The sequence below is a fragment of the Carassius carassius genome, chromosome 44 (genome assembly GCF_963082965.1).
Source record: "Carassius carassius chromosome 44, fCarCar2.1, whole genome shotgun sequence".
NCBI classification, from domain to species: Eukaryota; Metazoa; Chordata; class Actinopteri; order Cypriniformes; family Cyprinidae; genus Carassius; species Carassius carassius.
The window spans coordinates 8,056,190-8,069,711 of NC_081798.1; the positions used below are offsets into that span (position 1 = coordinate 8,056,190).

The window sequence follows — 13,522 nt, forward strand, 5'->3', positions numbered from 1 at the left end:
TCATCCTGAAATGCGAGGCAAATGTTGTATCACAATAATTAGGAACCACATATATACTGTATAAGATGTGTGAAGTGATATATATACTCCTAGGGCCCGGCGAGGGAGAGGGGTCCCGGAACGCGATTTTTTTTTTTTTTACCGAGGGGGCAGAAATGTGAGATTTTCTGCAAAAAGTTAATGAGATTTCCTAATAATGAGATAAATTTCGTTTTCATAAAAATATGTAGGCACCTAATGATAGGTCCGTGGGTTCTATGAACCTGCCTGCCGCAGGAGGGCGCTGCGCGTGACACGATTTCTCACACTGGCGTCTCGTGCATGACAGTCATGTAGTCGCGTGGTGCTGATGTGAGGAACTCCGATTTTACGCTATTTGAAGAGCTTTACAGAGCCACGCCGGGTGGATACGCTTTTCTCTGACGACGAGAGAGACGTTTAACCTTCACGTAAACCAAAGCTTCGGTGCATTTATATTTTAAAGCATTGCCGAATGTTTGTGGAGATAGCGGAATCGCGGTGTTTCAAGCGGGAATGAGCTCGTAGAAGGAGGAGTGCTTCGCTCGGCTCGCCGTTCAAGGAGATGATGATGATGATGATGGTGGTGGTGGTGGTGGCAGAGGGATCTGGAGGATGCGGCAGACGCGAATGTCACCGTTTTCTGAAAGGTTAATGGCAACTGGTGGATGTTAAATCGAAGGGCGCCGAGGTTCAATCAGCTGAAATCGGAAAATGCGTGCGGCGAGCGCTGTAATGAGCTTCAAGCGAAATGCATTGAGTTCCAAGTCAAACTAGGTGGATAATGTCAGAGCGGAAAAGGCCGACAATCATGGACCAGAGAGGTCAAGGTGTGTTAAGAATCTAGATGCAATTAGTGAAATTAGAGGATGTATATGCATTTTAAATTACATGGACATGTGTAATGTGCATATGAATGGCATTAAATATTAGTAGTGCACCTCAAACCTGGAAAAAAAAAGCAATTTCTAATTTGACTTAGACTTTATAGAACACCGAGCAATATGATGTGTGAAGTGATGCCAACCATAAACGAGGGGGACTCGGTGAGTTCCCAGAGAGGCTCTCAGAACGGCACGGATGCCGAGTCTAATTTTGAACAGCTGATGGTGAATATGTTGGATGAGAGAGATAAGCTGCTGGAGTCTTTACGGGAGACACAGGAGACGCTCATCCAGTCGCAGACCAAACTCCAGGATGTGCTTCACGAGAGAGATGTGCTTCAGAGGCAGCTCAACTCCGCGCTACCGCAGGTAAACTCGCACACCTGACACAGGTACAGGGGAAGTTGCGTCATGTTTACGATAAAATGGCCTTTTCCCTGTAAACCCGTAGAAAATAACTGTTAGAAACAGTGCTAGAATCTAATTCAATGCCCCTAAAAATAACAGTTTAAGTCTGACAGTAGATTAAGCTCCCTAACTGTGAATGTGGTTTAAGTTATTTTCAGCCAATTTATTTGTTCAAAGACCATGGAAAGACATGACATCACATTAGAAGTGTTTTCTTTCTTTATGTGTCTATCTTTATGTTGATGTATTTCCTGGGAAAACGGGAAATTGGGGCCAGAAGGATGGAACCATTTTTTGTTTTGCTACCCAATTGAGTGCTGTGCAAACACACTCGTCTTCCTTGGTTGTGGAAGTATTATTATTATTTTTTAAATTATAAGACAAACATAACACATGAGGTGAATCACATTTCTACAAACTTTGAAGCTGGAAAAATTCCCATTAAGTAGGCCTATTTTGAATGGTGTAATCATTGCATGCATATCACATCTAAGTCGTTGACAGTGCTTTATCAGAATGGATGGGCACAGTTTGTTAATTGGTGGGCATTTCTTTGCAGAATCTTGTGTAATGTAGTTAATGTAGTGAAATGCAGGCTGATGGATGTAACAATGTACACACCATCGAATTACAACCTCGTAGCTCTCAGTTAGTCTGTCTTCACCAGTTTGTTATTGTCATATCCCCTAAAATGATTTACTTCTAGAACCTGACTGTGAACTTGAAAAGCGAATGAGTGAGTGAATTTAATGTGTGTGGTTAAAATGACTTGTAAATTTTGAAGCCGCTGTGTTTTTTGCAAAAAAACAAAAACAAAAAAAACAATTGTTGCGAAAGGTTTCACTGTAGCAAACTGGATATGGCAATAAGAAAACCGAAGGCTTTAATGTTTTCTCATTGTTTATGACTTAAGTAACCATTAATATGGTATTATGTGGAGGAAATGTCTTGCAGATGTGTAGTTATATAAACCAATTGTCCTCAGCAGAAATGTTTCCGGATTTGCCGTTTTGGCAAAAGAGCTAAAACTGATCTATGATTTATTTTGGGTTTAATAGTTTCTAAGACCTAGACCCCTGATAAAAAAGAGAGCAAGCCGAAGGAAGAGAGAGAGAGAGAGTTTCTAAGACCCACTCAATTATAAGGGATGCATTGTGAAGCTGCTGTTGCCGGGTAAACACTTGTTTTCACAAAGGTTCATCATTTACTGGAACTTCCTGTGTCCCAGAAACGTCAGGGGTGGTAATTGTGCTTGCATCCCAGTCAAATAATGGCAACAAGGTTACAATTTAAAGAAAAGTCTTACATTTTTGCAAAATGCATATCAAAATTATTTACTTTTTTTCCTAGTGAGGTATATGCACTGTAGGCACACTCAGTGGTAGGTTAAGCTTCAGTTCAAAAAACAGTCTAGTGTATTTTCTTCTGTAGCATGTTGCTCTTTTTGGTCTTTCGCCAAGGACACAAGTGATATTTATCGATTCATCTGAGTATCCCACCCTCATCCTTCCCCCTGTCTCCCTCCCTCCAATTTTATCTTCTGCACAAGTGATGCAAAAGAAGCTTACTTCTCAGTTTATGTCACCCAGCTCATCCAGACAGTTAATAGGTGGGATAATATGAATCTTCAAGAACTCTATTCCTGTGGGAGAATTTTAAGTCTGTTGCCTGCAAACTAGTTTTAAAGGGAGGTGACTGAACCCTGGAAACTAGCTTTTGTAGTTAAGAGATGCCTTATTCTTCTGTCGCTAGAGTAAATTGGACTTCCTCTCTCGCTTGCATGTGTATGACTGTTCAAAGCAAAATGCCTCCTTTCATCTGATGCTCTGAAGCATGTGAGACTGTTGCTAAGAGGCCAATTAATCTAGTTTACAGCCAGCGTTTACATTTAAAAACCCCTGATTTAACTTATTGCCTGTATGGTCTTATCCTCAGTTGACACAGAACCCCAGACCTCAGACTGGTAGCACTTCCTTGACCTGGCAAGCTCTAATCTTATTGGCTGTCTCTAAAATAAGTGAAATATGTTCTGCTAGGATGCATTAAACTGATGACACTAAGGACATTTAGAATAATATATATATATAAGTAAATGTATTATAGTTTCCATAAAAAATATTAAGCAACAGTTTTGTAACATTGGTAATAATAAATTTTTCTTGAGCATCAAATTAGCATAGAATCATTTCTGAAGTATCATGTGACACTGAAGACAGGAATAAATTGCATAAAAAAAGCAATCATATTTCACATACTATTGTTACTGTTTTTAATTAAACAAATGCAGCCTTATATAAATAATTTTAATTTTTTTTATTATTTAATTTATTTATTTAGTTTGACTGACCACAAACTTTTGAAGAGTAGAGGCCTATATCTTAATTATCTGTAGTTATTATTCTTGGATCGATTGAAATTCTTATCACAAAGTCTCACTTTTTAAAAATTGATTTAATTATGTTTTATTAACAATATTCTGGAGGAGCGCGTAAGATACTTAGCCTAATTAACACAGGTGGAGCGCACTTAAGAGAAACAACACTATGGTATAAATACAGCTGACTTACCTCTATCCTTTTGACGGTTTATCAGCATCCCCACTCAACCCCATCTCCTCCACTTAGAGTTCATTTTACACTTTTATATGGGGGGTACTCTAGGTTCGGGCCATTCCCGAGCTCGGAGCCCTTCCCTGAACAGCACGCTAAATAAGCATTATAATACTTCAGCTAATTTTTTGTAAGCATGAACTCGTGCAACACAACCAAACCAACCTATTACTGTAGTTTAATTCAGTTCTTGACTGTAGAATCAGGTCACATAGAAAATTATACAAATTCTGTCAGTTCAGTCTCTTGAGGATTCAGTTAATAATTCCCCATTTGCATTGTGTTGTGGTTCCATAGACCGCTGTAGGTGCAGTAGACTGTTTCACAAAAACCTTTTTTTTTGTTCATAATGTTTGAAGCTAATTATACCTTGCCATGGTTGATCACTTCTGTTTTGGTGGTCTGCAAATGCTGTCTGGCAGCTAATGCTGGTAGGTTTGCAAACACAAAGCTGTGCTTTAAATCCTTAAGTTAGGTCCTGGAAATTTACCTGCACTGTGTTATTGATTATGAGTGTATTATTAACGCAGAGCATGATGACAGTATTGATGATGGTGATGATACATGAACACTATAAAAGACTTGATTCTGCAGAGTCATCTTAAAGACAACTGGCGAGGACAGCTGACTGAAATATTTGTCCTGTGCACTCATGGGGTTTACCACAGTGCAGAGTTAGCATCCTCCGCTCGTTCTCACTTTTGAATTATAGTCTATCAGGGATGTTGGTTTCTCAGCAGTGTTGTCAATCAAACGTGTTTGTCCATTCAGGGAGAACTGGAGTGCAGATGAGGGCTGGTGAACTGGCCGAATGCCATTTACTGAGCGGGGAGAAATGCCAGACTGTCTCTGTCTACTGTAGGGAGGAGCTCTGTACCCTGTTTATCTGTGTGATATTCAGAGCAACTGGCATGTGGAGATGGTTCTTGAGTTGAGCAGTTAAATCCTGAGTCATCTGCCCGTTCATGTAGAATGGAGGTCAAGTGTGGAATTGTTTTATTTGTCCACCAAACCAAGCGGTTGTTTCAAGAAGTCCTTGAATGATAAGCAGAAGCAAAACGGATCCGTTTGATCACCATAGCACTGTGTGTGATCTGTGGTGGGGTGGATTCTGCAGCAGTGTATGTCTAAAAGACGAGAATACTCTTGTCAAATCCTGCCCGGGAGAGTTGAGACCAGCTATTCAGCGTGTCGGCTTTTTTGTGCTTTGGAATCTGATGAATACTACTTTTGATGTCTTTTCCCTTGTAAATTAGATAAAAATTGTAATTACAGTAGTGCCATTTTCAGCTTTTTGGTGAAATTTGATGTTTCATCTGATGGTTTAATGAACCAGCATTTTAAACAAACAGCCTATTAAATGTTTAATGTAAGAAGCAAAATACAGTAAAAATGTGGTTAAAATAGTGCATTTTCCCTCCATTTTTTCAAATGAAAATCCAGTAAAAAATATTTTATTTATTATTTAACTTGAATAATATCACAGCAGGCACAGTGATATTACGCAGCGCCTGAAAATAGTCCCCAGCAACTTTGGTATTGCTGCAACTACACAAACTAGCTCGGGACTATTTTCAGGTGCTGCGTAATATCACTCCGCCTGCTGCACCCATGGTACAGCAGCAAAGTTCCTGACACCAGAATGAGCGTATAGTTCCTAGTCATATCAGCCTAGAAAATTACAACTTTTCATTTTACATTGGTCTTAGTACACGATGTAAATACAGAAGAGTGAAGTTTTAAATAGGAAAAATATAGAAACTCTTTGGTCATTTTTGAGTGAGATGCTAATGGTATAATCAGATTCAATGATCTATGCTAAGATAAGCTAAAAGTGTTACCGCCAGACCTGGAGATCGAATGAATGGATTTGAAAACGGTAAAACTCAACTGTTTAACTCTAGGGGAATTGGAAAATGAGGCTATTTTCAAAAAAAGTGGAGTGTTCCTTTAAATTTTACATATGACCTAAAGTGATTATATTAGTACATTTTGAAAGGGTGAAGATTTTGTACCTTAGTATCTTAATAATCCTTACAAAAATTTATACTTTTATGATAAGAGACCCCCATGGAATATCATTAGCTGTACTGACAACACAACTGCACTTCCTCTCGCGTCATTGAGCGACTCAGCATTCCCCAGCTCAGTGATAGATGAGCCTGATCAATAGATGCTATTTTCTCATCACTGCCTCATTGGAGGATGTCTCAGTTTTGCAGAGTCTCTGAAAATGTACACTCTACCCACAGAGAACAGTGTGATCCAGCAGACAATTTAATTTTAGGCAGCTGGGCCAATATTATAGCGATAACATGATGCAGAAAATACCACTGCTGTTTCTCACACAGTGATAATTATGTTTCATCAAATGTCATCAAAATCTCAGTTTATGTTTGTTTATAATATGAGAAAGAAACCGTACTGGCTTTGTTTTCTTAAATGAAAGTATCCTCACACCATTGCAGACTGGTACCGTGCCAACACAGGTGTGAAAACAGCATCACATGTCTTTTGGCAGCTGCCGTAATATCCAGTATGACACCTCTGAGCCGCCGGACTCTTCCCAGCAGCTGCGGGCGATTTGTTGATTTAACCTCACACATGCAAACATTTCACTCTGTTTGAACAAAAGGATGTTCTTAAACTTTATTGATTTCTATTTACTGTAATTCCACAGCACTGTCAAGCATACATCAATCGATTTATGTGTTTTTTTTTTTTTTTAATGGTTTGGCTACCTTCTTCTTTTCTATGTGGACCACCTTGACATTATAGTATGTCAGGCATCTAGGACTGGAAGTCTTTTGGGTCAGCTGGTTCATGGTTTCTAATGCAGCTGGTTGAAAGCAAATTAAATTTGGATCCGCCCCTTCACATTTTTCTTCTGCTGTGAAATCATACAGATTTTGTATTTATTTTTTATTTTTTTGTGCATGTAATTAAATTAAAATGGAGCACCCTGAAGCATGTGGCCGGCTTCTGTCTGAAGTCATTTGTGCACTCGAGCTTGTAGTGCACAGCTGACTGTACAGAAGTGGCGGAGAAAAGGACAATATTCTCAAATGATCTCTAACAACACTTTCACATTAAGGTCTTTTACCCAGACGGCTTTACAAGTGCAATTAAGTTAGTAGAACCATGCTCCTGTGTTCCTAGACAAAATAACTTGTCAAGCTGATTTAATCAAGTCTAACTATGCACTCTTAAAAATAATGGTTACAAAAGGGCTTTTTTTTTGGGTTCCCCAAAAAGCTTTTTAACAGTTCTTGAAAAAAAATTCCACCGAAATTGCCTGGAAGATTTGTACCAGGAACTTTTTTTCCCAGGAACTTTTTCCCCCCAGACCTGTTGCTTTCTGCGTTTCCACCGCGGTGTAAAGTACCCGGAAGATTATGCAAATAGACTGGTGACAGGTCTGCGCGCGTTTCTCAATACAAAGTAAGCTGATTTTGGACGTGCATCCTCGGTAGTTCAGACTTTGCTCATTCGACTCAGGAGTGTGATGTCCGCGACGTCGCAAATCTGGTAATTCAGCAAACAGCAGCGTACTTGATAACTTCAGTTAGTTCGCCTTGGCTACTGCAAATTTCCTCTCTGTATATTTACAATAAAACGAAATAGGATATCAAATACCACTGCCTCCTTTCGTTTTCATTTAAGCATAATAACAGCTGCAGAAATGTACTTAGTTCAGGGATATGTGTATATATATACAGCCATTACAATGAAACGAAATATTATATAAATTTGCCTTTTTTATTTTCATTTTAACATATAGATAAATTAAATACAGACCAAAGATAACCTGTTAGAATTACCCAAAACAAATGATATCTTATGTTTAACCACTAAAGAGACATCAAAGCCAGCGGCACACATCAGAAGGTCTAGCCGAGGGGAGGCTGCTCTCGGTGGGTACATGAGCACTGCTGATCGCGTAAAGCTCACTGTCTCCGAGATCGGCGAAACACATTTTTAAATAGGCGCTGTCTTTATAAATAAACCACAGATTTGAGTTTTAAACAACTACATTCTCGCCTGAAATACTTTTAAAATTACATTTCATGACACAATAACAGTAATATTTTGAAAATGATCCGAATAAATGGTGGTTGAACTCAACCAATGCTGCGTGAACTCAACCAATCAGCATGTTTAGCGCCCAAGTCCTGCCCCCGAAAGTTCTGGAACTCGCCAGCAGGGACTTTCTGAGGGGCATTTTTTTAACCAGAACTTTATTTAGTTCCTGGTTCCTGCGGTGGAAACACACCGAGTACCAGGCCAAAGTCCCTAGTTCCTGGGTAAAGTTCCTGCGGTGGAAACGCGGCATATGATATCCCTCCTCCCACTGTTTCCTTCTGTGTATTGGAAAGGTTCCATGAAGATTTGTTCACCGTTTTTTCTTTATTAGAACAGATCTGGAAAAAGTAAGCATTACATCACTTGCTCACCAACTGTTTTGGACTGGTTTTATCTTGATATGTATATATTTCTCTCCTGATTCAGATGAATTTTTACTGGAGAAAGCCATATTATGGTTAAAAGGTTTGTTTGAAGTAAAAAAGCAAAAATTATGATGGATTTGTGAAGTGCTGCATGTTTGTAAAAAACAAGGCATTAATTAATGGACTGGCGTCATGTTGTATATTATTTTGATGTATTCATCAGCTGTTTGGACTCATTCTGATGGCACCCATTCACTGCAAAGGATCCACTGATGAGACAAGCCATCTAACTCTTGGATGGCCTGAAGATGAGTAAATCTTCTGCAAATTTTAATTTGAGAGTGAGCTATTCCTTTAAAAAAAAAAAGCCAATAAACCTTTACTTCTAAGAGTGTATATGTAAGGTATTATTTGTTGACTATAGAGCGCACCAAATGCAATAATGGCTGTTTCAGGCAGGTTTCCCAAAGGAAAGATAGAAAGGAAAAAGGGCTGTTACATGTAATACAAGATGGCTTTTCTTTGTCATGTTTGAGGATGAAAGTCATTTTGCTATCTATAGCTTTATATTAACATCAGCTGTGAGAAGAGACGAGAGCCCTTGATATAATAGAGGGGAATTGATTTGCAATTTCTCAAGGACCTTTTTCTTCAAGATTTTAACAGCCAAGGGCAGAGTCTGAGGGTTTCTTGTAGGGCATTATGAGATCTAGGGTTGTAGAACCAACCATATAAAAATCAGGAAGGTGACTGTGACGGTGGTCTGGGTTTATGATTGTCATGCCAAAGTTTGTCATGTACAGACCCATAGGGAGTTATAAGTGAAACTGGTCTGTAATCTTTGGTGTGTTTTCCTCCAGGCGTGATATGAGCGTAATGCCACTCAGATGCTGTGGCAGGGGATTAGGAAGAGAGATTTGGTGACTTGACAAATAGTGAAAGAGTGTAGCAAAGTGAGAGGAAGAGAGTCACAGAGCAAGCTAGAGAGTTTTGAGTATCTTAAGGGATTAGTCTGAGGACAGTTACTGTGTGCAAAGGGAAAAAAAACTGTGAAATGTTGGAGACAAGGTGAGAATTACAGAGGTTGGGAAAAAGTGCAGTTTGACAGCTTTTTCTAGGTCACGCTAAAATTTTGACTTGTGTCACGGGCTAAAAATGAAAGCGTTTATGTATATTTTAAGGAGACTTGTGCTGTATGGGCGAGAAGGGAGGAGAACGTGAGGAGTGCAGCCTCGCATGATTTGCTTCTATTTTTATTTTTCAGGATGCTGTGACTTTCTTGTGTGACTCATTTTATGCCAGCTTTTGTATAGATAGGTTTGAATAATATTGGTAATGATAATAAATGATAGTTCATGGAATAAACATTTAGGAAAATAATCCTGTTGATTTGATATATATATACACATTCTTTTCTAAAGAAAAAAAATAAAATCAAAGAACTTTAATCTATACACAACCAGTGTTTCCAACAGACCAAAACTCTATGTGTGGCGGCACTTCCCCTGGTGGAAATATATATATGTATATAATGTAAATATAAAATAGCAGACGGGCTTATTGAAAGTGCTAATTCATTCTCTGCCAGCAGGAGGCACTTTAAGAGCAGCAGAAACAGCGGTTTCCCTGGTAATGGCTGTAATCAAAACAGTTTTGCGCTTATGAATGCTGCTTTAACAGGCATTAAAGGAAAGGTTAAATGAAAATTACATCAAAACGTTTCTGAAGACAACCGGTTCCCTTCAAAAAAGATACATTTATATAAAAACACCCATGCCGTGTTTTGATTTTGAAATGTGCAGTGCTGGTTTATTCAATGGAGTCAAAGCATTTTTGAAAATCTATTTGTGGCGGTCAGTGTTGATATTGTGGTAGGCCGCCACAAATAACTCAGTGTATGAGAATCCCTGACAACTGTTTTCAGAATTGACTGAATGATTTCTGAATATTATGTGACATTGAAGACTGGAGTAGTGATGCAAAAAATTCAGCTTTGCCATCACAGGAATAAATGACATGTTAACATGTATGAAATGTATATAGTCTGATCATGTAGGAAAGTAACAGCAAAAACCTCTCTTCATCAAACCCAGTGGTTTAGGGTCAATACCAGTGAAGTTTTCATGGTTCTTAATAGGAATTTCAATGCTACAAAAAAAGCTATTGAAAACAGCACAAATTAAGATTTATAAAAAAAAAAATACAAACTATACAAGGATGCAAATATTATAAACTATCTTTTAGTTTTTTATATTTTAGGATCAGCTTCTTATCAAAGTACCAGTACTCCACACATCCCCATTTTGAGGGATGATTCATGTCTATAACACAAACAGTGCTGGCTGAGTTAGTCGCCAAGGTTTAATAGGAAAGGTTAAAGTGGTTCTTTGTTTTCTGTGCCGCTCTGCCACTACTGTAGCTCACTGCCACACTCACGGCTGGTGCCTTGTGATGTCCTCGCTGTGCCATGTATAACCCTGGCCAGAGTTTACTCCTTTGTGCGTTCACCTAAATATAAGACTCTTGAACACTAATCAAAATATTGCTGTGAGTGCTTTCACACAGCTTGATGCCATGTCTTAGCCTCTGTAGGTTTGCCAAACCATCTGCCACCAAAGGCTCTCAGCGCGATTAGCACACCGAGATGCCAATTTGTCCCTTCTTGCCATCAGATTGGTGAATATTAGTGACAACATGGAAGCTGTCACACTTGAATGAGGGTTTTTAATAAATTAGCACTTTGCATAATTTTTTAAGCACCCGGTTCGGCCTATTTAGCTTTAACAAAACATTGAATTTCTATTTCTTCATACAGATTTTCCCAAGCATGAATGAATGCAGACCTGTGGTGACTAATGCTTCGAGATAAAACTCCATCGCACTCCTGACACAGTGAAGATCCATTCATGACGCTTTCATCACTCAGCACTCACCGTTAATATAAAATAGTACCTGGATTTCTAGTAAAACCAATTTTCTTTTAAGAAGGGAAATATGCTGTGTCATTGTATGCCACTTTGCCTTCTGAGCTTGCGGTGTATGATCTGTCAGTAGAAGTGTCCAGCTCTATATTACAGAAACACATGTCAGGCGTGTTGATTTATGTGCAGTACATTAACTTCAGCTGTCTGTCACTCAGGCCAAAAACAAGAAAGAGTTTCCACTCAAGAGCTTAACTGTCAGTGCGACAGCCCGTCTCGAACCTTCTGCAAAGCTTCCGCAACATCAGTGGAGTGCCGAACCCTTCTGAGGCCCAGGACTCTTTAAAAAGTCATAGTGGTAGCATTAGTACATGATGAGGAGGCGGTATGTGGGGTATTTAAGGATAAGATGTATAATTAATGCTTATTTGATTTAGTATGAGTGTTTCTGAGAGATGAATAGAGAAATCAGATGAGGATATTGGGGAAATGCACACTGAGCTTTTCAGAGAGGTGGATTTTCTCATGTGCTTGCTCTTATAATCTCCTGTTTGCTAGGGAAGAGATACCTCAGAAATCTCATCTCACCTTGTCTCAATATACTGTATCAGTTCTTATCTTCCAATTTCTTGCTTCTTCCCATTTCACTAATTTCTCATTTTGTCTCTGTTGTTTTCTTGTCTTATGTCGTTCTCTTTTCTTCTCTTCTCTTCTCTTCTCTTCTCTTCTCTCTTCTCTTTTTTGTTTTAAATGTCTTTTATCATTTTTTTTCTTCTAATTTCATTTGGAAAAAACATTGTAAATACCTTTCAAAATTGTAATGGGTAAGTAAATCTCTTCATCAAACCTCGCCACGCAAACTGCCGCAAATGAAACTGAAAGTAAGTTGCAGATGCTTAAAACATAATCATCTTCATGAAAAGTAGTAAGACTAACTTATCTTTCCAGTGTTGATTCCACTCACTCGCTCTCCTGTTGTGGTCTTTGATCTTGAAATTAGCTAAAAATGTTTAAAATGCAAGGCTTATCTGTTGCTTTCTTTGACGGGAACTCCATAAAATTTGCAAATAGCACGGGAATTGAAGATCAGATTTATATCCGTTTTGCGGAAACACATTTATGTGGGCTAGTGTAAATGAAACCATTTAAACAAATCAGATAGATATCCGATCAGAAAAAATGCATGATGTGACCAAGTGTAAATGGGCCCAAATATGTTAGGCTGGATTTAATCTTCTTATCCCAAGATCTCAGCGATTTCTAAGATAGGATTGGCTTTGTTCAGATGTTAGACCCTGTGAGTTAATGTTGTGGAAATAGATGTGATCTATTTCTCCCCACATCTTTCTCTCCAGCTCTATTGTCTTCCAAACTGTCACGTATCATCTTATTGTAGAGCATAATTCTCCTGAAGCACAGATTCCATATCCTGGACTCTGTGATGTCTCTTTGGAGAGACACATCTGCCTTAAGCTCCACATTGTCTATTGCATTATTTATAATCTCAGATGATTACTCAGGATATTCACCCCACATGCCACATCAGACCCAGGCCTCTGGAGAAAAGTCAAGACAATGCACTGTATCTTTTGGATGATATCTGCTGCTGTGTTGTACTCGTATTTCAAGGCCAGCTAGAGGTGTATATTGACATTCTAATAATAGTAACTCAATCAATAGCTTATCAATACCTTTTGTGGTCTACAGTGTCATTCAGACACCAGTCAGTCCATTAATGTATTTTTTCTTCTAGACAAATTAGAGCACAGTAATTTGTGTACTGTAATCAAAACACCCAATTCAAAAGCAGAATCTGTCATTGTTTGTTTGCTGCTGCATGTGCACATAGTAAAACTGTTTCAGTGTTTGACAGGACTGTGATTAATCACTCAGTAGTCATTGAGGCAGTCAATTTGGAGTCCAGTTACAGTAATATCATCGGCCCTCACACCCGCCCCCACGGCTAAACCAAACATGGATGTGATAGCCTCATTTCATTGAGGAGCCAATGAGAGCATCCCCATTTGTTTCTGGACTGAGGCAAGGTGACAAGAATGATTTCATGCACAAGATAGACCATTTGAAGTTGCTTCGGATCCTTTTAGGGGCTCAAGCGTGACTCATAGTGGGATCTATTTTAAAACCAGATCAGTGAAGAGTGGGTCAAGGCCAAAAGGGGTTAGTGGGGATTGGGGAAAGATGTGTCAGTGTGTAAGCACCCCTAAATTTTGCAA

At 38.9% G+C, this 13,522-nt stretch overlaps 1 protein-coding gene across 11 annotated transcripts in view; it reads left to right on the top strand.

The window, feature by feature from the left end:
* Positions 1–302: 302 nt before the first annotated feature.
* Positions 303–13,522, top strand: part of LOC132126262 (liprin-alpha-2-like) — a 102,192-nt gene continuing 88,972 nt past the window's right edge. For 8 of the 11 annotated variants that reach the window (XM_059537392.1, XM_059537393.1, XM_059537394.1 and 5 more), the window contains exon 1: positions 304–1,271. In XM_059537392.1, coding sequence (XP_059393375.1) covers positions 1,023–1,271 — 249 coding nt within the window. In that variant the 5' untranslated portion in view covers positions 304–1,022. Of the gene's footprint in view, positions 1,272–13,522 lie in introns of all 11 variants that reach the window. The other 3 variants (XM_059537399.1, XM_059537400.1, XM_059537402.1) reach the window with 2 other exon arrangements.